This window comes from Cyanistes caeruleus, chromosome 11, assembly GCF_971803275.1.
Source record: "Cyanistes caeruleus chromosome 11, bCyaCae1.hap1.1, whole genome shotgun sequence".
Classification (NCBI taxonomy): Eukaryota; Metazoa; Chordata; class Aves; order Passeriformes; family Paridae; genus Cyanistes; species Cyanistes caeruleus.
The window spans coordinates 12,779,219-12,804,428 of record NC_141711.1 but is presented as its reverse complement, the minus strand read 5'-3'; the positions used below and the strand labels follow the sequence as shown (position 1 = coordinate 12,804,428).

The following is a 25,210-nucleotide window of genomic DNA, read 5'->3' as shown; positions in this document are numbered from 1 at the left end:
GTGGTCACACCTGGAGTTGCTGCATTACAAGCGTGGGTCTGTCATTGCCCCTCAGCCCCTACACCACTGCATGGAAGAGGCAGCACTTTCTCATCCACACAAAGCTCCACACTGTGGTATCTTTTCCAATGTGCTGCTTTAGGACTTTGGAGAGTGTAGGCAGAGCTCACAGGTACAGTGAACAAAGTGACCACTCTTGATTACTCGCTTCCTCTGGGACCTCCTTTACAGATTAAAATAGGGGCAAACACTTGAGTATTCTAAACTCTCATGTGGTGAGAGAGACAATTGCCAATTGAAGTTGTCCTTATGTAAATAATCAGTTCTATTTTAAATAAAAATCTTCTCTCACTTTGAATTTGAGGTTTCCATTCTCATAACACTTAACCATTACTAAACTTTACCAAACATCTGCAAAAAGTAACAAGTTTTGGCAGCAGGTAGCTCTGAAGGTTGATAAGTCACCCTCAGTAAAAGGTGCTCTACACATCCTTCTTTCCATGCTGGCTGTTTTCTGCCCCCAAGGTAACTAAAACTTCTGACATGTTCCTCTCTTTAATGGTAATGCTCCCTAATGGGTGCTCTGTCTTGACTGCAACTATAGCAGTGATCATGAAAATGAAATCACTTAAACTTCTTTTTTGGAACCATGAAACAGTTTTCTTCTGACTTGGTCACAATCAAACAATTATATAAATTATTTGAAATCTCAGAATTCCTTTTTTCATTCATGCAAGAGTGTCTAATTAAAGGAAGAGAATAAAGAAAACTGATCAATCAAACAATTAGCAGGACACCAGATGGGAGAAGGTCCCAAGGTCTATTTAATTACAAAGGCCATGAGACAAATCCCAAAACCCTCGTCTCTCCATTATGGAAAGCTTCTACAGCCTTCCCAGAAACAAGACAATCATTGCCTGGTCAACATCAGAAAATACTCCTTTGAAGCAAACAAAGGCTATGGGAACACTGAGAAATAGTTACAACTACTATGAAATAGTCATGAGATGGGTTAGAAATACTTACCAATACTTTTCTTACTTACAGGACCTCTGAGAATGACTGGTGATGCTCACACTTGAAGAAACATGTGGGGATAGGCCTGATTCACCAGTTACTAAAAGACAGGCTTGTTCCCCATCACGGTTTTCTGGGGGGTTGTTGTGCCTGTAAATTGCACATGACTTTTCCTATATATGTTTGTTTCATGAAGAGTATTAAAAAACAGAAACCTTAAATATTTTCCAAGTCAGCTAGCAGGAAATGCAGTTCTCAAGCAGCCCTTTTTTGTTCTTTTACAGAGCATAACAAATATTCTCTTAAAAAAACATACTCTGCTTTGAACGTCTCTGCTTCTGAAAAGAAGATCAAGTAAGCAAAAATGCTGCTCAATGGAAGACAAATAATACAAAAATTACCTTTCTAACTCAGCAATTTTCTTATCTTTGTCATTCTTCTCATTCTCTACTTCCTTGAGTATTTCTAGAAGTCTGTCAACCTCAGCCTGAGCTTTGCCACATTCTTCTCTATAGTATGATGCCTCTTTGTCGAGCTGTTTCATTCTGTCTGCAAATTCTGGATTCATCCGTGCCTCCTCTTCAGCTTCATGAGCCTTCAGAATCAATATTTCAAAAAAGATAAGGATGACAGTAACTTAAATACCTTTAAGAGCTTTACTTCTTCAGTCTCAGAGTTCAAGTTTTCATTAAAAAGGATTATGGGTATTCCTGTCTGATGATGCCTTTCTACAGTTAATAAAATTATAAACAGATAGATAATAGATTATAAAAAGAAATTAAAATATCTATGTAGTCAAATTTTATCATCTTGAAAAGGGGGGGGGGATTTATTAAGGGGGTTTTTACATATTCAAGTGACCCCATTTTAAAGGTGTGTTTTCAAATTTAGAAAAAACTCACCATGCAATTCATTAAATTCACATTAAGATCAGTGTGGTTTAAATATATAGGCAATTTCTTAACAAATCATGTCTTTCCCTATATAGAAACACACACACTTTGTCCATGTATAAATATACAAACCCAGATACATACATACATATTGTATATATCTGTATCACCAGATGTCTCAAATGCAGTTTGATAAAAAGAATTTAAAATAAAGAAACTGTTTATAATGCAGAGGTGATTTTAAAACATGAATAAATAAACTAAAAAGCTGTTTTCAGCAGACATCTTAGCCAATAATCCTTTTTATCTTATCATTAATACTTAACCTGAAACATCAGAGGAACAAGCCCGTTGGTGAAAACAGCACAAACCTGGCAAACACATGCATGGATGGGTGGCAGTTTCACAGACAAGAGAGAACGCAATGAAAACAACAACAGTGCAGAGCCCAGCCCAACTCCCATCAAACCTAATGGCAAAAACCCAATTAACTTCAATGGGAGCATGACCTGGCACCGAGTGCTTTAAACTGTTGGCTGGAATAATCACAGACAGATGGAAACAACGATGCACTGCAATGCTTAGCCTACCCCTTGCTTCCCATTATTCCTAATTGGCATCTTGAAAGAGCAGGCAAGGAAAAAACAAGTCGTTTAAGGCAGTGCACATTAAACATAGAAAATTCAGGTAACAAACAGGATTTTTACAGAAGTTCATGATATTCAGAACTGGAGGTCCTCCAACCATCTTAGTACGCAGAGAAGACGTAGACTTACTTATCCTTCTTAATTTCAGGGAATGGACAATGCAAGCAAGCAATGAAAGAAATGCAGATCAAAATGAAGCATGCATATTTGGGAAAGGATCAGTATAAACTACAGATACTAGAAGGTCCATACTCTTTGCAATGGTTAAAATTTTCTGTATAAATAAAGAACAAGTCTGAGTTTACTATAAATACAACCAAAAAATTGAAATTAGTAGGGAAGAAACTTAGGGGGTTTGCATGTAACATATCATTTAAGCATGAGGATAATAAGGAAAACATAGTAGATTTGACATGTTATTTATCCTAATTTGAGGCTTTTATTCATAAAAAGTATTTCATCACAAAAAAAAAAAGCTAAGGGAATGACACGAGGAGCCTAAAAACCCTACTGACGTTGCTCTTCAGAATTTCTGTTTTGATACATGCTCCAGTCCTGAATTCCATGCAGATGCAGGACTTTTTAAACCCAGAACTTGTTTCAAGGTAACATTCAAGGAGTATCTTGATTTTGTATCTTAAGTATCTTAAGTTTGAGTGAGACGCCAGCAACAGATTCCTTTTCAGGTTCATAATCTTCCTTAATAATAAAATTGGATTTCTTTTATACCCATTGTTAATTGTATCAAGAAATTTACTTTCAACTGAAAGTAAACAATTGACTGAAGGCCAATTATCTGAGAAAACACTTTGATTGTCCACCAGAGCTATTACAATATACACTTTTCTATCATTATCTAATTTTGCAAGGAATAAATTAATTCCATAAGTAAATTCACTCTAGAAAAAGAAATACAGCTCCCATCTTCAAGATACTAAGAAACTCACACAAAAAGCATATTGTTCCCTATTCATCAGATGTCTCCTCCTCTCCCAAGAATTAATCCAGAATTTCAGTTTCTCTCTGAAGGCTATTGCTCTTTCATGTAGCTCCCTGACACCTTTCTGTCCCTTTCCTTTGGTACACAATTAATTACATAACAGCCATCATTTCATAAAGAGGAAAAAGACCCACCTTCCTTTCTCTAAGCAGTCTTCACTTCAGCATAAAGTCTCAGCTTCAGCCCAAGTGGTTTTTTCCCCATGTACCTCTACCCTTTCTCATACCCCAGGGCAAGAAGCAATGCAGATGGGAGAGAGAAGCCTGTCTCTTTTTTTATGTTTTATTGTCACATTGTACTTTCTACAAGGAAAATACATAACTGGGCAAGAATATGATAGCATCATCAATGCACAGGTGTCAAAATGTTCTACTACCATGGAGCATTCCTGTCGCACAGCAGCTCAGAAATTACTGAGCTGAGTATTAAGAAATACTCCAAAAATTATCTGCTGCATAGCTGATAAGCAAATCAGCACCTGAAATAATAGATTTTTAGTTTAGCCCTTTAAATCTTTGCTCAACAGTCTGCTAAGGAATTCAACATTAAGCTGAAAAAATATTTTCAGTTCTTGTGTTTTCTGTGGTATATTTGTGGGATGTGTTTTTGGAAAATTCTCCTGCACAAACTGGGTCACTGCATTTCCCCAACATGGAGCAGAACTTCTAAAGTATGATTAAATGTGATTAAGCATCCAACCAATATCACATTCAGTTACTACAAGGTTATTCTTGTTAGAAAGAAAAAAAAAAAAAGAAAAAAAAAACCAAAACCAGTATTGCATACCACCAATTCAGCTGATTGCCTATCCTTTTCAAAGCACTTAGAGAACCTCTTTTGGACTATTGGCAGGAGCCAGATTTCTACAAGGTATTGCCCAAATGAAGAAGTAATAGAAAGTTAGTTAAAAATGGAGAGCAATAACAAAAAGTAATTTTTACAAGGAGCTCTCCGCAGGTGGTACTTTAACCTGCAATTCCCTTTAAGGGAATCCTCACATTGTAAACAAAGCTGCCAATACTAGAAAAGAGCAAACCACAATCCATCTGACATTGCCAGGACAAAGGCACAGAATTACTTATAAGGCCCCATTTTATTTTATGGCTTCACAAGATGTGCTTGGATCTGAACTAGGCACATTTTTGAATTTGTTGTGTACAGATCAGGGGTGATTTGTTGACAGATGGAACTTGACTTTTGAGGTCAAACAGTAGGCCCAAAGGAGTTAAAAGGCAGCTCAGTTGATATTGACCCTGCTGATGCCAGGACAGGGCAGATTTCTTTGGCTTTTTTTAGGCTGTAGACTGAACTGTTGGATCAGTTCTAGACAGAGGCTGCATGGTTATCACATGAATCAGAAAGTCTCTGCCCATTTCTGCTGTGCTCTCCTTTTTCTGTTTAATTTCTGTGCCCTGTTTACTCCCTAAGTTCTCTTTACCTCAGAAAACACATTTTCTGTTCCAATAGGTTTTATGGGTAAGAGGTACTGGTCCATGTGTATTTTTCAGCTCTCTTAAATCTGTATCTGCAAATTATAACCTTTGTCTGTGGTGATTAGGTTAATTTCAAACTAACCCACTCACTTCATGCTGCTTTTTCTCTCCAATATTATGAGTGTGATGTTGTATGTTATTTTTACAACTGAGTAAAAATAGCATATCACTCTACATTAGAATTTCACAAATTCTTACATTAATTATATATCTGTTCTGATCTTTGCTCCATGAGCACTGCAAATCCTTTAGAAGAAAAGTACTATTTCCTTATGTAAACCACAAATGTCCTACAGAAACATCATAACAGTGTGGCACAGACATGCAACATGAATTATTTAGGCTATTAAAGTCTTACAGTACTGTCATGCATGTATTATTCTTCATAACAGAAATGGATGGTTAGATAAGTATTTCATTTTTAAAGCTTCAGACACAAACATACACAGAAATCAAGTGGGTACTTAAATATATATAAAAAAGAGAAAAGGAACAGCAGAATTTACATGCAAGATATTACTTTGTAAGATCCTTCAAATTTTATTACTTTCAAGAATAAATGGGGGAAAAAAATATTTCTGTCACATGAATTCTTCTTGTCTCCTTAAAACTCAGGAAGTTTTCATTTAACTTTAGGGACTGCTCTAAGTAATTTATAGTGTATTCTACAAGTACTTTAAATTTTAATCTGACATTTCTCTGATAGAAGATCTTGGAAAATTTAGTCTTTAATATTCAGAAAAAGGTTCACCTGAACTCCAGACTCAGTACAGCATGATATTTTCATTACAGCACAAAGGCATGTAATTTCTTATAATCAATTTTGCACAAAATCTCATTGGGTATTTCAAAAAGTTCACCTCTAAAGCATGAAGAAATGTATGTCCAATTGTATTTACAATTTATCCTTATATATGTAGGAAAAGAAAGAAGGTGAGCAAGAGAAGTTTGTTTTAAAATAATCGTCTTGTGGGTATAGTGAGATTGTTTCCTGGTGCCAAAGGAAAAGGATCTTGCATCCGTTGTTTTGCAACTTCCAATAGGCTGTCCTTTTGAAAATTAACCACATAAAGGCAGAAAAAACAATTAGGAAAAGGACTGACTTTGGGATACTGCACACAAACAGATTAGGAAGGAACAAATGAATTCTGTAGAGCAGTATCGCTAATATTCAGCTAATGACTGGCCAGAATTTATGAAAACCAAGCTGAAAACTAACAGTAAAAAGACTCCAGTCTGAGAAGACATGAACAGGAGCAGTGCAAATGATGTGAATTGAAACACAGCTACCACAAAAATTACCCAAGATGATACAGAAAAAAAGGGGTTTAACATTAAAGGGACAAACTCTTTCTCCAGCACTGTGGCAGAGGGTAGAGGTGATAACATCAGGTTTTATGCTGTTGTGCTTCAATTTATGACTACATTCTAAACACAGGTAACCAATAACTTTAAAAGTAAATACAGCACATGCTGTGAGACTCTCTTTACCTATACAAAACTCATGACATATACATTACATAGTTAGAACTACAAAACCTAACCATGATGCATTCCAAAGCTGGAATCCTGGTCCATGGACACTCATGGCAAAGCTCCCATTGACTCCAGTGATGGCAATACCTCCTCTAACGTGTCATATCACATTACTTAAGCTACAAACCCAGTCCTTCTAAACATTCACTACCCCAATTACGTAGTGACTCTGACCAGGATTATTATGTAAACTATAGCTTTTAAATTGCTCTTGGAGTTACATCATTTTTCTGTCCTGTGATGCTCACAGCACATTAAATGTTAACAGTCTCAGCCAAAGAGTTGGAAACTCCTCTCTGCAGAGGAAGTTTTTTGCTGCTCTTCCTCAAACTGAAAACAGAGTCAAGTCAAAACAGATATTGTGCAATTAAAGCAGGCATTGGCAAGAATATTAATGCTGAATAAGCCAAAGCAATACTGTGCTTTTGCAAAAACGGCCTTTTGCATTTATCATTTTATATTTTAGTATTTTCTTCACTTAAATACAAAGTTTCCACGTTCCTAATGTATATATGCTAAATGTATACACTCTTCCATGAATAGAACTGATCTATTTTAGTCATATGGACTTGTGAAAATATTGCCAGTCACTTCCTAGATATTATTATTCATCTAATTAACTCAGTCACTGAAGGTAAACTGAATAAGTTAGGAGTTATATAAGTTTGAAGGATCAAATAAAGTATTGCACATGGAGGAATTAAAAAGCAAAGCAAAAGGAAAATAAAATTTTGCATGCATTTTCTAATGGAGAAGTTGAGGACCTAAAGGACGTTTGTTTTCTCAGAAATACAGTAAGTACCTATTTAATACATCTCAGATTCTTAAAATGGCCTTCAAGTCCACAAAGTTCATTTATTTGGATATAATGGATAAAGCATAGTGAGCATCAGGAGTGTTCTGCAAAGCTCCACAGAGGAAGAGCACAACACAGTAAAGGAATGGATCCTCATGCTTCCATATGTTACAGCGCGCATTTTAAAAACGAACTTACTGGATTGTACATCTGATTGAACAACTGCTCAGCTTGCTACATTGCAAAGTTGGTAGGGAGTGAAGCACAGACAGGAAAAGAAGGAAAGATCCAGGAAAACAGCATTAGCTCAACAAAACCAGTGCATTTGCACAGAAGAACTTGTCATTAAGAAAAAAAATAAAAATAAAAAAAAGGTAGAAATTTAAGATTCTAAACATTCCTTGGTGAAAGTGAGAGGCACTGGGGAAACATAAATGTTGACTTTGGTTCCTAAAAAAGAATAGCTGGAGTAAGAAATTTAAGGTTTGTATTACTTTCCCTTTCTCAAGTTAAATAACCCATGAAATAAAGAGAGGTGTCCACTTTTGATGATACATTAAGTGCTGGTCTCAAGCAATGAATCACGAGAAGTGCTGAGGCTGAGGCTGCAATTTATCACCAAAGCTTCAAAGACAGCAATAATAAAAGATTAATTAAATAGTATCATTAAATTTATTACTTTCCTTTTGTTTAATACAATACTGAATTTTCTATGCAGAATGACTTTCAAACAGTACAGCTTGGCAAATAGTGCTTTAGCAACTGCAAATATGTCAGTAAGCAAGTACATTTAAGATCATGAAAATCAACAAAAGGAGGAAATTCGAGAGTGGATAATAAAGATTATATATACACACATATATATAAAACACTTTGCTACCCTTCTGTTCTTTCACAAGTATCAATACAAAGTAAGTCAACAAAAATATGTCGAATTTTGGGGAAAAAAGCATTCTCTGGTATTTAGAACTTTTTCTTTTAAATTTTTTTATGGATTTCAATCCATAATATTGGTCACAAAGTGTTCAATATGCATGTCTATAATTTAAAACATTACTTTTAACACCAAAATATAGCACAGTCACATGAATAATTACTTTGTACAAATACCCTCTTCATTACTTTTGAAATGTGCCTAATTTGTAAAACCATGGGTTTAAAATTAGCAAAAAAAAAAAAAAAAAAATGCAAAAAATCCAGTTATGCAGCACTGGAAAATATTAGGATCTAATCAGATCCAATAAAATCCATCTTTATTATCAATAAATTAATCTTATATTCTCCATAAAACAGAAATCAGGGAAAGATGGGGAGGAGAAACTCTAAAAGTTGTTGTGGTGTTTTTTATTTACAGTTTTAGTTTGGACTTGCCCCTTGTGCACATTTTCCTTCAGACCTTACCACCATTAGTGCTCATGAAAAACTGACTCCCAGCAAGCATGCACAGAGAGCTATCTTCATATTTCTTACCTTAATTTGTTAAAACGTACAAATCAACACTGAACTATGGCTATTTTACAGCAGCATTGCAAAGCAGCTCCTCTAGGATATTTTTAGAGAGGAATACTGTGTAAGCCACTTGGAATCTTTTCAAGGGGACAGCCCCTTGGAGCGGGTTTTGAGAGAGAGATGTAAACTGTGCCAGAGCCCTGCGCTCCTGCAGCGGCTGATGCTCACACGTGAGCACACTCATGGGGCACGAGGATTCATTTATGACCCTGTGGCTGTCCCCTCCTCCTCTGACCCAGACATGTGCAAGAGTGACCCAGGTTTCTGTTTCACTCACTTTCCTGAGGAGTGAGAACACGGTGCAGGTATTTTTCTGGGGACCAATTACTTTTAACGCGGGGTATTTACAGGTTTGAACATAAAGTATTTCATTAAAGAAAATGTGAATTGAAAATGACTGTTTGGAGTCTACTGTCATTAACAGTCACTGTTTCTGTTCAATTAAGCATGGCCAGAAAGAAGGTTGTAACTACATTTTATTGTGGAAATACCTGGTCTCCTACAAATGGTGGGTGAATTTCCATTGGGGCTTTATGTTGTATTTATGATATAATGAAACTATTATGTTTTCAACTTTCATTCAATAATTGTTTGTATTTATACACAAGAAACATGCTCCCTTTTTATACAAAAGACATCCCAGACACTCTCTGACTTCTATAAGTGCTTGTTTTTCCATGACTCTATGATGTGTTTATATGTACAGTCATAAACGATTGACTTAGGATTTCAAGTCTTTCAAGAGGATTTTGAGGAGGGTTTTTGAAGTGATCTGTGCTTCCAGTGTTCTTTTAACTATATTTCTTTAATGAAGAAAAAAAGATATTTCAGATTGTAATGAAGTATCTGTAGTAGTGGAGTGCAAAGTAAACAAATATATATTCTAACAAACTAAAGCAAACTAAATGACTTCCAGAGAAACCTTTCCTTTGGAGATTTTAATTCTGCCATCAATAGCATTTTTAAGCTACCGGACATTTAAACTATTTGTGTTTCCATTTGTACATGTTTATTGAAAAAAGCTTCCCTTCCTTTGAACTAAAGATCAAATGCAGGCACCTAATTGCACATATTCATCCTGAACTAACAAAGAATGCAAGCATAAGGTTTACACGCTGGTATCCTTCATACTTGGCAATACCTTCTTCACAGGTCAGGCTATTGAAAGAATGCTTAATCACTGAGCAGGATACTACTCAACCTGGGTAAAAAGAGTGTCAGAATATTATGCTAACAGTGATAACATTCACAGAACAAATATTATTTACCAGAAAACAAAAAAACTATATCAATATGTAAAAAAAAAATAATGCTTGATGTACATTTAGTCATGAATTGCAGAAGGCAAACGTAATGCCTGACCCCATCAAATACGGAATGAGAACAATGAGAGCAGACATTACCAAACAACACAGAGAAAGGTCAAAGAAACAATGGTATCAAAACACTTGCAAATCATTTAAGCAAAATCTAGTTTATTGCAGCAATTTAAGTAAAACCATGTAATAAAATACAGGGTTTGTATGTTTTCCTTTAAATGCTTGCTTCCACTTCTTGCTGGATAGAAATACTGAATTGCCTGCTGATATAAACTTTTGATTATTTTGCTTAATTATGACAAACGTGTTCACCAACAAAGCCAAAAATACATCAAAATAAAATCTAGCTGGAGTTTTCATTTTGGAAGCTGATTTTTTTGATTAGGAATTCCAGCATTTCTTGGACAAGCCTTTAATTTTTTTCTTATCCTGCAAACATTTCAATTTACTTCTAAAAGTGGTGTTAATTCACATACATATAAATTGCTGGTTTGATAATTTCTTTCTGCCCTTTTCCCTCCAATGTCCTGCTCTCAGTTCATCTATTTGTTGCAGCTTCTCAGAATTCCCTCATAGAGGTACTCAGGACAATTTCTGAGGCTCACTAGTGGCTTTGGTACAAACCTCTAGAGAAAAAGCAGTATTTGATGCAAGCATCAGCAAACAGCATAAGATGGGTAGATTCTAGATTTACTCCAGAAGAGTAAATAAGCTCATCATTTCAAAATGAGGGTATGGGATGCTGATTTTTTGTTTTGCTGATTGTTTGTTTGTTTGAAGATGAACTTACCTTTTTCAACTGTGCTTCCAACTTACTACACTCTTCCTTCTTTTGTTCTATGGCTATTTCTAAAGACTTAAGTTTGGAGTCTCTTTTCAGCCCTGCTGATGCCAATGAAGATGCATGTTCTTTGAGATCGATTAAACTAGACTGGAAAATGACCAAGAGTAAAAAGTTAATTCCTAGTCACCAGGACACTAACTCATTGCCAACTTAGCAATCACTTGGATCCTGTTCCCCCTCCCCCAAAACAGAGTTGACTCAAAGATAAGCATTGATAGCAAAAGACACCATTTTGTGCATACAGCTGAACCACAGCAGCTGGCATGCAGTGAAACACAGAAACATTCATCATACAGACAAGCTCAAGTCATATTCTGGAGGTACAAACACACTGAAAACCATTTCTCTAACTGACAAAAGAAAACAGGAGCAGTAATGGAATATTTGAGCCTAGTGGAAGCTTAGGTAAAGAACAAAGTAGAGATTATGAGGCACAACTATGTAAAAACTGAAGCAATATTTTATGTACAAATGAGGACTGTGAAGAATGCTTAAGAAAACAGCAGTTCTGAAGCTGAACACAGCTGAAGTGGCAGAATTTCAGTACTTGACACAATTCAAGAGTAATCCTAATGCACTTTCTTTCATCATAATGACATAGATAGAAGAGCAGAGTTTTCAAGAAAAGACTGACCTCTTTTTCTGTCAGTTCAGCTTGTAAAGCATTAACTTTCTCCTTCAGGTCCTTGTTTTCTTTTTTATAAGATTCAATTTCTTCAAGTCTTTCTCTGTCATCTCGATCCCTTTGCTCCTTCAGACGCTCTATTATTCTTTCCTAACAAGGGAAAGAATTGCATAACAGAAAAGTTCAGAATCATTTTAAGAAAATACATAATTAAATTTGTTTGCATTATATAGCATTTATTAAAAAAAAACCTTCAGAAGCAGAGGATAATTAAGTTAATGGTATTAAAGTCAATGCAAGATTTCAAAATTGTAAGATCAAGGTTTTAAATACTTGATAAAAGTACATTACAGGAACTTCATTAAAGACATATACAGATATGACTATGTTTAGTTTTGTGACAGATGTAGAAAGATATTCCCTTCAATAATGCATTTCCTGTATTCATAAGTGATTGAAATCTTGAATAAAAATTCAAAACAAGCCATGGACAGTTTCCTCGGAGGCCATGACCAGTTTACTCCGCTTCAATTTTGTTATAATAAGATGCAATTTGTTGCAATAAGATGTCAAGATTTCAGATCTAATCAGAAGTCAGCCACTTGATAACTATCAGTAACTTGGAGTTTACAGGTATTATATTTTGAGATGTTAAAAAAAAAGATGTCCCAGACACAGAAAAAGTACCCTGATACAAATTTTAAAATGTAAAGGAAGCTTTATTTCTGTCTAATTAATAGTAACCCTACAGACATCTAAACTCAACCATGTTTTTGCATATTTTGATGATTTCCAATAACTATTTCAAGCTTTGCTGAATTGATTGTGTGATTAATTCAAGGGGTAAAACAGACACAGTAGTATGGTTTTGTTAAGCTCTGATTATGTTCTACAAAATCACATTTCATCAGTACTTGAAGGATGCAAATGCCAAGCAGAGAGAAATACTTAGTGTACAATGAAATAAGCACTAGAATTGTATTTCAGTTGGAAGCAGGTCTTTAAGCAGAGTATCAGAGCACTACTGGTATCATTTGGGTGGTGGCAGTCAGGGGGCAGTAGAAGCAACATCATTTGGCTCCTGCACCTGGGTCAGGGCAATCCCAGGCTCAGCAGAAAGCAAAGCAGCCCAGAGAGGAGGAACTTGGCTGTGCACAGTGACAGAAAGCGCAACATCACTCAGCCATGGGCACTCACAGCCCAGAAAACTACCAAGCAGTGTGGCTAGCAGGTCAGGGGAGGTGACTGCAGCTCTGTCCTGCCCTGCTGACCCCCACCTGGGGAAGAACTGCTTCCAGCTCCGTGGCTCCAACACAAGGACACAGATGTGCTGGAGAGGGCCAGGAAGGTCTAAGGGCTGCAACAACCTGGTCTAATGGAAGGTGTCCCTGCCCACAGCAAGGGGGTTTGAACTAGGTGATGATCTTTAACATCCTCCCAACCTAAACTTGTGACACTAAATAACTTCAGGTTTATTCCTAATAACAAACAATATAAATTCTTAACACTTTGAATATAAATAGTAAGAGGCCACCCTCCATAAATTAGAATATATAATCATGAACATTCAGATTCCACCTGGTTATATTCAGAATTAGTTTTATACCAATTCCTTCTTGAGGATTTATTTACCAAAATGATTTTTTCATCTATAACAAATTAAATGTAACACTATTTCATCTTTTTAATGAACAGTATATTTTTTTTCTCAGTCAATCACAAAAGAAGACTAATTTATCTGTCAGCTGCATAAGGCTAAATGTCAAAAACGTGTTAAAAGGCCCTAATATACCATGTTTTACTTGATTAACAGCTAACTTGCAGAAATCCCAACAATGTGTTCTTGTTTCAGTCTTATTTGCATTGGCCAGCTTTCCTTGTGCACTAATCTGGGACCTCACAGGTCTAATCTATTTGCACTTTATCACAGAAGCAGGAACTGAATTGCCCCAGCATATAGCTCCATTATCAGACATACTCCATTGCTTATCTGCTGTATGCTGCTACAGTAGGACCAACTTTATAAATATCAGCTTCATGAAAGCAACCTCTTGAGCTGCTTTGGGCCAGTCCAAGAGCTGAGATATTCTTTGAAAAGTTTCTTGTTATAACATCAAGGCAGCTGATAGGCACTTTTGCATAGTCTGATTTTCAAACTTCTTTTTTTTCTTTTTTAAATGCAATGTAATCCTTGTTGTTGTTGTTGTTACAAGTTTTCAGTGCTTAGGAGAGACTCTAAAACTAGGGATAAATAGTTAAATTAATATATTTTGCAACTCAATTGCAAAATTAACTCAAATGCAAATGAAGTTGATTTGTTTCTGATTCCTGACAAGAGGAAAAATCACACCAGCAATACCATCAGAAAAATACTAAGATTAAAAGAAGGAAAATTTGGCATTGTTTTATGATGTCTACATTAATTTCTCATCTAGTGTTCCCAAGATACCTAATCACTAAATGTGAAAGAAAATCAAGAAAGAGATATTTGGAAAAATCTATTTTCATAAAGAATAAGGAGACATGTTTTCTAATTAAGAGCTAAAATCTTAATCTGTGTATTTTCAAGAAAAATGCAGGAAAACATTTGAGTTTTAGACTTAAAAATAGCTTTATAATTCATTAATATATGATCATGTGTTAATTTGTTTTTCTTCCTATAGAAGCTAAAAAAATCAATTCAATCAGATTCCAATTTGGTAAATTTTGGTTAGTTAAACTAGTATAGATAAATTTTATTTCTATTTTAAAAGAGCTTCCCATGATGTCCTTGAAGAATTTTATTCATTATTTTTAAAATAAAATTCTAAAATCTGTTGAATGGACAAAGAATCAATATAATACAAAAAGCAGACTAATCACAGAGTATAAACAAAATATATCTGGTCTGGTACAATTTCTAGAAAGAAAAACAAAGCACGCAAACAATGCATTTCCATGGAAATGAAAATCAGGTCTTCTTAAACAAAAGCATCATCCTTTCCTGACAGCACTGCATTGTGAATTGCTAAAAGTACTTATTTGATGCACTTGTTAAGCAAAAACTCACTAAGGGTTCCTGTTTTGTTCCATTTGGACAAACCTCTATTCCACATTTCTGCCAGTATTCCCAGTGGGAACATTTAATAACTACTGATGAAATCTGTAGGTCTTAAGAATGCAGAGGGGAATAGGGATAAGAAAGTTACTGAGAGCAGTTAGGAGGAACTGGGAAGCTGGACACAGAAAGGAATGAGGCACATGTGTAAACATACACTGTCAAACTATTTAGCTGCCAGAAGACAGAAGAAAGCCAGGCGTAATTGTCCATTTGGAATTCCTAGAAGATGGCTACTGGCTTCTTTCAATGTGTAAGTGCAACCCAGAAATCACACTTGACTTCAAAAAAATCTGCCCTTCCAAGTGTGGCCTTTCCCTGCTCAACAAACAATCAGAATCATACAGAGAGATGCCTTTACCTTGGAAATTTTCTCCTCATTGCATCTCATGCTCTCAGATCAAGCACCCCATTTTTCAAAAGCTAGTCTGAATCCTAACTCTGCAGTGTTGCTTGCCTCCTACTCCAATGCAAGTCCCCATTGTGGCAGCCCCTCTGCTTCCAAAAGGACTGTTTTAAAAACCCCTCAGCTGCCTCTGTGGCCATTTTGGGAAAGTGAATAATCCAGAAAAGACAGTTTACAAGGAATGAAAACAGATTAAAAAGTACTTTCTGTCATTTTTTTATTAATATGTTGTGAAATTGATGAACAGATTATCAGATATCCAGATTAGCAGTGAAAGATTAGAGAAATATGTAATTTTACTGTATAAGTAAATGCTTATCTACATGAATCAATACTAATGACAACTTTTTTCACTGTTGTTGACCAAGCAAATGCTAGGAAAGCAATTAAACACAGAAGAAATAAAAAACATCTGATATTAACATTTTATGTGTCAGTGCCAACACCACAGCAGCATTTTCAAGTCATGTACAGTCATAAATACCTTCATAGGACTACACACTGCAGAATGGCACATGTAACTTTAATTAGTCACACTCACCTGTTCACATTTAAGTAGTATATATTAAGATCTGTGAGCTGCCAAATGTGGATATTTGTACTAATTTTTTGGGCATATAAATTCACTTGCATTACCTCGTATTCAAAGTCAACTGAAAGAAGAAACCTGACCTCACTGAAACTGGTAGGAATGTTGCCTCCAATTTAAACAGTCTAGATTTATCCCTTCTCCTAGGTATTTTCAAATTAAAGGTATAGAGTTTGTAAAGGGGAAAAAAAGAAAAAGGAATTTTTTTTTTATGAAACAGTTTCCTTTAAAAATGAAACGTAGGAAGCCAATAACACTCATAGTAATTGCCAAATGCCAAAAATGTCCAAAACTCTACCTTCTTTAAGTCAGGTGTCTGACACCTTTCAGTTCTTTCAGGGAATAACCACTCACCTTCTGGATTTAGGCAGAATGTTCCCATGTCCTGGGCCATTTTCTCCATGAGCATTCAAAGCACATCACTCCTTCCCCTCCAAGTCCTGTCTCAGTTCACCCCCGGCAGTCATACCCTGCTCATCCTACCAGAACAGGGCCACTGCTTCCCTGAAAAGGCCCATAGCCTTTGGGAGAGCTGTCAGGCTGACTTAGAAGGACATTTTCTGCACACACTTCACCCCCAAGAACAGCACATAAAGCTTTTCATGAGAAAACGTTACCTTTTCTGATAGAGCTTCCTCTAAGGTTGCAAGTGCTGTGTCTGTATTACTGGAATCCGTCTGCAGCGACTTCACTCTGTCTTTCAGATTTGTTAACTGTTTGTCTTTGTCCCTAAGTTGCTCCTGTAGATTTTCAATCTGTAAATAAAAACACCACAATAGTCATCAACCTTGTCATAACATTCCAAGAGGAACTTGGGTGCTGAGTGCATACACATCACACATATGGTACACGTGCCCCAGTATGCTGCCAGGCTTGGAGCTGCTGTATCATCAACAGTGTTAGACTTCATTCTTTTCTATTTTGTTTTCTTTTGCTGAAGAAGTATAATTTTCTAATAAAATAAAGGAAAAGAATCTCAGTGTGGTCAGGTATTTTATTATTCAAATATTTCCTGATATTAATCACTCTAGTTTAAGGTACTACATTATCTCAGTAATTCAAAGTATGTCTGGAATTAACCCTTATTCTAGTTCAATGAGAAGGACAAAGAAAGGGTGAGGCAAAGCAAGTTAAGTGAGCCTTAAAATGAGGAAGAATATTATAACCTGCCTATCTACAAATCTCTTCTTCCATGATGCCCTACTGTAAAGAAAACTCAGCTGGGCAGAGATAAGGATGTTTATTCTTAAACAGGCCAAACCCACAAACAACCAAACAAAAAAAAAATCTCATGGGACAGCACTTCCGTTCACCTCCTTCACCTCTAGGAACATTTAAAGTATGTTGTTCTATTTTGGATATTTTAACTTCTTTAAATAAATCTGGTTCCTCATCTAGAAACTATTTGACCATATTGCTAAAGTACCTATAAGCACACTGTCATGATTTATAAACGTTAAATCAGGAAGAGTTAAATCACAAAGGTTTTCCACCAAAAGTTGACCACAGAGCAATGTGGATTTTGGAAGCAAATGTGAATAAAAGCACTCAGCTGCTGATTGTCAGGGCAATCCCCTTCTGTGGCTGTAAGGCAGAACGTGGCCTCTGGGCAGAATGCAGGGGGATGTGTGCTACGTCAGATGTGCAAAACTTCATTAACTGTCTGTTGGAAGAACTCCCCTCCCTCCAGCCTGGGCTCTCAGTGCCACTCAATATTATGCACAAACTGGCACAAACCCAAGATTTGTTACTTAAGACTTCGTATAAATAAATAGTAACAAGAAAATTAACTGGTCTGTTATTTTAGTATGCCACTTTAGATAATATAAAAAAATATGCCAAAATCCATGAAGTATCATTTGTTCAAAACTGGTTTTAAATACATTGTCAACGTTAGACAAATTATTACTGTCAACAGATATTCGAATTTTTACTTTCATCAGAGATTTTTCACTTTGGATCACATTCTCTTGCTACTGAAATGAATTCAGTTTGCCTGTTCATTTTATAATGTAATTATTTTGTTTTTCACATAGTCAATATCTTTCCATTTAAAGGAATTAATATTTTAACAGAAGCAGCTTTTACAGTTACTTTAAAGATTTCTTTACAAACCTGGAGTTGAATGCATGTGCAACTCTGCAGAAGTCAACAGTTATGTCAATAAAAATTTGATCTCCACATGCTAGAACATACCACCATAATCAAATACACTTTAATTTGGGGCACACCTTGGTAAAAATTCTCCTCCTACTACATTATACAAGTGCGGGAGAAAAAATCCTGAAGTTTTGACATCATATATATCCACAATTAACAAGTCATAAAATCCACAGTACAGCTGTGTGCACTGTATAAAGTGTGGTTTTAAAAAATTCATTCTTAAAAGAATTTAAATATAAAATAAATTTTGAAAGTGAATTTGAATGAGCACAATTCAATTAGAAATTCTTTATAGTATGGCAAATACAAGTCTTATACCATTTTTTCTTTTCCCTTTTTTTTTTTTTTATATATACATAGTTTGGTATATCAGATTACTGCTATGAGCCAAAGATTCCACTTGCTGTGTAAACTATAAAATACTAAGGAATATATAGAAAGGTCTTTTTGGGAAGACCTGACATAGAATAGCTTACTCTTGTGAATGACCTCTTGCAATATTTTTCTTCGTGTGTATATTTTATACAGATACAGAAACATGATACACGTGTTAATGAGTTAAGAACTTTTATTTTATGGCATGTGTATTAGTCACATCTAAAATTACATTAATTGGCATTCAGAGGACTGCACACTATGTTTCTTTCTTTACTTCATCCAAGTATTAGTGATTCCAACAACTACCTCATGACACCCTGTGGAATACTTAAGCAATTGCACATTTCAGCTTCACCAAAACAAATCCTCAAGTAAAAGGGAAATAAAACAGGAGAGTGAATATTGATTACATGTTCTTTGAAACAAAGTTAAGATCTGGTCCTTTACTATCATCAGCTTGACCTACCAATTCTAGGCACCCTAAATTAAAGTACTTATTTCCTATGCACAGTGCTTATCTGAATTCCACAGCATTTACACGATTTCCTTCCTCTTAAAACTAATTGAAAATATGAGCCAACCCTTAACCAAGAAAGCATGTTCTAAAATTATTCAGCATTTACAAAATTCTTTCCTCAGAGGTAAAAGAGAACAGGCAGCAAATTAAAAACATCCCCATTGAATCACAACTGCTTTAAAATAAGTCACTCAATACATACTCATAGATAAAATAAGAGGAAAGGATCTAATTATTCTTCTATTTGTGCTATATAAACCTGAAGGAAATACTTTGATGGGAACAGGACCACACTGGGATATGCAAAAGTAGAATCAGCACCACAGAGTATTTGTTTGTTGGGATGGGCACAGGATTAGCAAAGACCTACTGATGTAGACAAGAGTTTATGACCAGTTAATCACAGAGTTCTCTCAACAAGATTACAGGAGACAAGAAGGTTGAAAGGTCTCACATGCTAAAATCATGGAACACAAGGTATATTTTTTTCTTCCTGAGTTGTTTTAAATCCAGAAAGAACGGCAAACCATCTGGTAACCTCTGCCATTCTCCATCACACATATTTATTTGGGTACAAGCATCCATGTAAGGATACAATTCTGTTATTGAATAATGATTTTTGAGCATGCCTGAATTCAATTTATGGCAGGGACTGTTAAGACCTTCTTAATCCTAAAGTACGTATATTTCTTTTCTGATAGGTAGTTAGTTACTGTGACATTTTTTCAACATCTATTTCTTACCTCTGTAAACTGCTATGTCCCTGTGTCAGGATGAAAAGAAACTGCTCTATTCCTTCTGTATTTCAGAAAGTATTTTCCCAGGGCTTAACCCAGACTTTATTCCTTCTTTTAAAACAACACCCTTACAGATAAATGTCTTTCCTATGAGGCATCCTGTCAATAAACCTCAAGTGCTAATCTTGTCACCTTTTGGCAACAGTTTTAGGAATGCTTATTAAATACCCAAGGGATTAAATTAAATCTCACCTGCAGACAGGCTTTAAAATTCTCCAGTAACCCAAGTTCTCAAAAGAAAATTCCTTTCATTGTCAAAATTAAGGTACTGAACTATGGAACTAGCAAGAAAATTACACAATCAAAAATAGTGTTCCATGCTGTAACAATTTGCCTTCAGAGATATGCATTAAAGTATAAGAGAATTTAAGAATCTGTAAGAGAAAAATAACCTAAGACTTCTTGGGCCTAGCTAATGAAACCATGAATCTTTATATTTAAACTTAGCTAAAAATATTTCCCTCTCTGCTCTGTATTTGAATTTTAAATAACTCAGATGATTAGTATTTTGTAACAGTGGGGTTTTTTACTCCAAAAGTTCATTTTGCTCTATTCTAAATTTCTGTAGGCAGAAGTCTTCGAGATTTGTTTCATACTGAAGTGCAGACCATGTCAATTCCAGTGAAGTAGGTCAGTAGCATAAGTTTAGTTTTATATAAATTAAAAATTGAAGCCTAGGTGAGAAAACAGAACCTTTGTATGTATCATTTGCATTACTTACAAAAAAAAAGGTCTTTGTATTTTAAGAAAGTAAATCCTACTAAACAATTTTCCAAGTACTATTACAGTCTACTTGAAACAAGTTTATTACAAGGAAAAGCAATTTAATAAGCAGCATTCCTCCAACATGAGCATTATCTATGACTACTTTAAAACTCAGTATTCCTTTTCAGACTTTAGCTTCTGCCTTATAGACATAGATAACAAAAGACAAAAGTAATGTAACTATTAATCAAAACAAAAAAAACCAGTTCAAACACAAAACTAAATGGCTACTTACACATAATTTATTTTTATTAGTAAGACTCATGGTAAATGTTCTGGCTCATATATGGTACTTATAGACATCTCAGGATGTCCCAGAACATGAAACCAGCTTTGTTAGTGACTCAGCAAAATAGATGTCTACAGACATCCCAACATCTCTTTTTGGCGTGTGTGGACATGTGCATGCTTAATTTGTAATGAAACAGCTGGAAAAAATGAAATTACTTTACCCTGTCATGACTGTAAAAATATTACTACCTGAGTAGTACTAGTAGACTTAATAGAGGTATTGTTTGTGGAGAGCACAATTGATTTTTAGCAAGAATTTTTTTTTACAAAATGGTGTACAGTTACTAAATATTATATCAGCCAAAATATTTGAAAATCAACAGGCTTTACAGCAGCTATTTGGAGTTTCAGCCAATGGAGTGAAGGGAAATTTTCCTTAGAGTCACAATATCACCTAAATGCAGTTTTTAGTTTAAGGAGAATTTCCAATAATAAAATGAACCCATTGAAAGACTTCTGCTCCAACAGTTTGACATTGCAGATTGCCTTTGGACTTGAGACTGCCCCAGAAGTGCTTCCTCAAGCAGTGCCAGTAACTTTCACTTTGTTTTTCTTCCTTTTAAGTAGATAGATGGAGAAGCATTAACCATCACATCCTTTTAGATTCCAAAAATCAAAATAAATATGCTAAAAAATTGTCCTATAATATAAAACTTCAAATATTATAAAATAGGGGGCTGCTTCTTGCAGCTGATTATGTTCATTAAAGTGCAAGATTTGTACTAATCTTTTGCTTGACTAATGTAACCGGAAAAAAAGTCTGTTAATCTTATAATGACATGATAAAATACTCTTGGATTCCATAAGCAGATCCAATATCCTCTAGAGTCCTTGATTATGTCTCAAAAGAATAACACTTCTTCCTGATAGCTGCTTATTGTGCAGAATGTTCTCAATTTAAGCTATTTCCAAAGTGCCCTCCTGTTACTACCTTGCAAATTTATATTTTCCAAATTGATGTAATACAGCAGCATTTTACTTACTTCAGATTACAATAGTGATCATTGTTCAACAGTACTGTTTAGCTCTGCATTCTTGTATTATTTTTCCCCATGAGGTTTCCTTCAACATCAGAGGTTCTAGATGGCCCAGAACACATGGGCAGCTCAGCCCTACTGGATTACTAAATCAGAATCAGAGACAGGAAAGGTCTTTTTAAAGCTGTTCATAAATATTACATAGCCCTTTAGGTTATGTAAAACATCTCCAGCTATGGATATGCCGCGTGCCCAAGGAGAAAGCAGTCTGCAGTTCAGTAGGTCTGCAAGGTTTCCACACAAAGTGATGGATCTGCAGATCAATCTGAAGACTTTGCCTCAAGCTGCCTTCAGGAGGACACTTCAAAGTGGCACAGTGCAGCTGCAAAGTGACTGTCACAAAGGAGCAAGCACTGCTGCAGACATCAGCCCCCACATCAACCTGATGACAAGGGGATAGAGCAGAGCCCTGAGCTGGCAATCACCCCACTGCCACCTTCCCAGCCTAATCTGAGCAGGAAGAAACCAATCCTTCAGAATCTTGCTCTACTTGACAAGCTTAAAAAACAGAAATATACATAAGAACAGAATAGGAAACCACAACAACAAAAAAAAAGGTAATTGGAGCATTTTTCCTGGTGTACACTGGCACTGTTTCCCCCTAAGTTACAGCAGTCCAATACAATCCATTTTCTACTTCTTTAAACTCATATTTTTGCTGTTAGGATCACACAGCTGATCAGATTAATGCTGGAGTTTGGAAACTTATTTTTATGGTTGATCATTATTTTTACATCTATATTATTTATATGTAAACCATTATATTCTATATATTCATTTACATTATCAACCACATGATGGTGTCCATTTTATTCAATTCAGAACCACCATCTTCCTTTTTCCTTCATTTGCAGTTGCTGATTTTTACATGCAATTTGTCTCTAAAGAAGCAGCAAGTGCTTTGGACCAGGAGGATGCTAGTTTTAACTTTAACAGTGTTTAAGCAAAAGAAGGCTTCAAATTCCAGCTGGTGTTTAACTGAACATTGAAGCTGTAGTAGCAACCTAATCTAGAGAAAATACAAGGCAAAAAAAAAAGCAAGTATACACAGATGCTGATATGTGGAAATGGGAATTTACACAGAATTGAAGAAAATAGAACAGTCAAAAAGAAGGGAATGGTATAAAATGATGAAGTATGATGAAGCAATTACCACTGACAGCAGAATCACAGCTGTGGGGTTCTGCCACCTGAGCAGCACTAAGAGTTGCTTTTATAGTGTATCTTACTAAAAATGTCATATTTTCTTACAACAAATCTCTGTCCTAAGGAGTAAGCAGTTTAGGAATAAAGGAATATTTTAAGATCTAGAAGACATCCTTGCTATAAACAGTTTAGTCCCATATGTTCACTCTGACTATCCATCCATTTGATAGTCTACTCAACACATCCACCACATTATAGTCGTAAAGCTGCAAATACAAAAAAATTATATTAATGAAGACATGAAATTGATATCAAGCTTCTGAACAGCTGCTACACAGTAATTAAACTTTCCCAGAGTATGGTAAGGAAAGCAAGTTTGTGGTAGAATCCAAAGATCTGCTCACATCATGCACAAGTATTTCCCACGTCATTATTTCTTACGTATGATTCGATTTGTTAAATCCATCAACTGAGGATTAGAGGGAAAAGAGCACAGTACAGAAGCATAAAGTACTATTACAGCATATTAAAAAATCCAATAGGATTTGAAGTTTACCTAAATAGAAAATAATTTTGAAGAGTGGAAAAATAAAATATATAAAGAAGTAAAAGAACCTATGAACTCTTCGTCAGTAGGGAAAAATGTATGTTATTTACTGGCATATGCAGTAATATTCTCTGGTCAGTACCTGTTATATGTGACTTTAAAAAATTCTCTTTATTCCATGATTGGAAACATCAGTCTACTGTCTCATGTACACACAGAAATTGAGAGTATCCTATTGCATCCATAAATAGAAGCAAATGCAACTAAAATTGGAGATCAAAAGTGATAAGTATCTTTTCTTCTTCTTCCAAAACAAGCATGTATGTATGTTTTATTGTGCAGTCACTGAAGGAAATAGTTCATCCATTTTTACTTACTGTAAGATTCTAGATCCTTCCATAATACAGGATCCAAAGGTACAGGTACAGGAAGGATTCAGAGGAATCAAGAAGCATTAAGAAAGAAGAGGTGTGCGCTGAGTTTTCATACAGACAGCAGAAGAAAACTCCCCCGGGGCTGCTTAGGGAAGAGCTCTGCCCTCAAGCCAGCTGATAGTTTTACAGGGCTATAAAAGCAGGTCAGTGGGCAAACGAGCCAAGAGAGGAGAAGGCTGTCACACAGAAAGGAGCTCCTGGACTGAACGCTTGGCTTCTGTTGCCAGACTCCAGCTGAGAAAGAGCTGGAACTTAATGCTAAAATTAACCTTCACCAGGAAGCTAGCCAAAAGAAGCCTGGGCTGATAATATCCACTTGTGTATCTGGAAATACTCAGTCTCTGTCTCCTTCTCCTCAGGGGCCAATAAATTCTCTGAACAAAACAGCCTGACTCTTGGACTCTCCTAAGCAGGACTCACAATCTTGTGAGACGTGCATTGAAAAGCTTTTGCTCTCATTATATGTATTTACTGTGCTGTAATTCAGAGTGCAATAGGCATTTTCCAGATAGTAAATACAGAAATACAAAATAGACTAACACATAATTCCATTTATGACAAGAGGAGGCAGACATTCATTCTTAACAAGCTAATGCTTCTTATAATGTCTGTCTGTATAGATGAGGGCCAGATTTTCAAGCTGGGTTGGTTGGGTACCTACATCTCACAGTATTTTGAGTTACAGGCTGATTACTGAAATGTTTTTGAAGTCTAGCCCAATTTGCACATTGAGAGCACATGATCTACTTGTCAAAGTTAACCATGAAAAATCATACCTTTCTGCTCAATACTACCTTTTTGGTGCTTGAAAACATCTGGTGATATTTTACTCATGCCCAGTTTTGTACTATTTGGTGTACATGCCTATAAAATAGGTTATGTTGGCTTATACAAAAAATTTTTAAAGAGATTTTGCATGAGAAACTATTACACTATGTCATATGCCAGTGAGAGAATGACATCTAGTTTAATATACTGTAATGTAAATTCACATGGAGGGAGAAAAACCCCCACTGCTTTGGCATTTTAATGCTTTTAATACAGATCATTGAAGTTGAATGTGATTTTTAGTGTGTATCTTGTCATTCCTACTATGTCTGTATCAGTTGGGAAGACTTGGGGGCCTCTGGCCAGATTGAAAAGTAACAGCACATCTCATAAAAAAGTTAACAGATGGTGAGAAGAGAGAGGTGGCTGACAAGTTGTACAGACAAGTGTTGGGCAGCAGGGAACACTGAAAAGGGAAGCTACAAAAGAAATAGAGTAAGAATAGGCACCTCAAGAGGCTGCAAAAAGAGAGTAGGAGCCAGTTCGACAGTAGCTTAGGAAGTTTTCCAGGGCAATGAACACAGAAAGCAAAAGGC

General features: G+C 35.7%; 1 protein-coding gene across 7 annotated transcripts in view; it reads right to left on the bottom strand.

Moving 5' to 3' along the window:
- ERC2 (ELKS/RAB6-interacting/CAST family member 2) overlaps positions 1-25,210 on the bottom strand; it is a 406,984-nt gene that overhangs the window by 248,502 nt on the left and 133,272 nt on the right. For 5 of the 7 annotated variants that reach the window (XR_015275160.1, XR_015275158.1, XR_015275161.1 and 2 more), the window contains exons 8-11: positions 16,389-16,526; positions 11,689-11,829; positions 11,001-11,141; positions 1,419-1,612 (exon numbers count right to left, since the gene is read on the bottom strand). Coding sequence is in view for 2 of the 7 variants with exons in the window: in XM_086846819.1 (XP_086702945.1) it covers positions 1,419-1,612; positions 11,001-11,141; positions 11,689-11,829; positions 16,389-16,526 (614 nt within the window). In the remaining 5 variants the exon portion in view is untranslated. Of the gene's footprint in view, positions 1-1,418; positions 1,613-2,500; positions 2,531-7,580; positions 7,617-11,000; positions 11,142-11,688; positions 11,830-16,388; positions 16,527-25,210 lie in introns of all 7 variants that reach the window. The other 2 variants (XR_015275157.1, XM_086846817.1) reach the window with 1 other exon arrangement.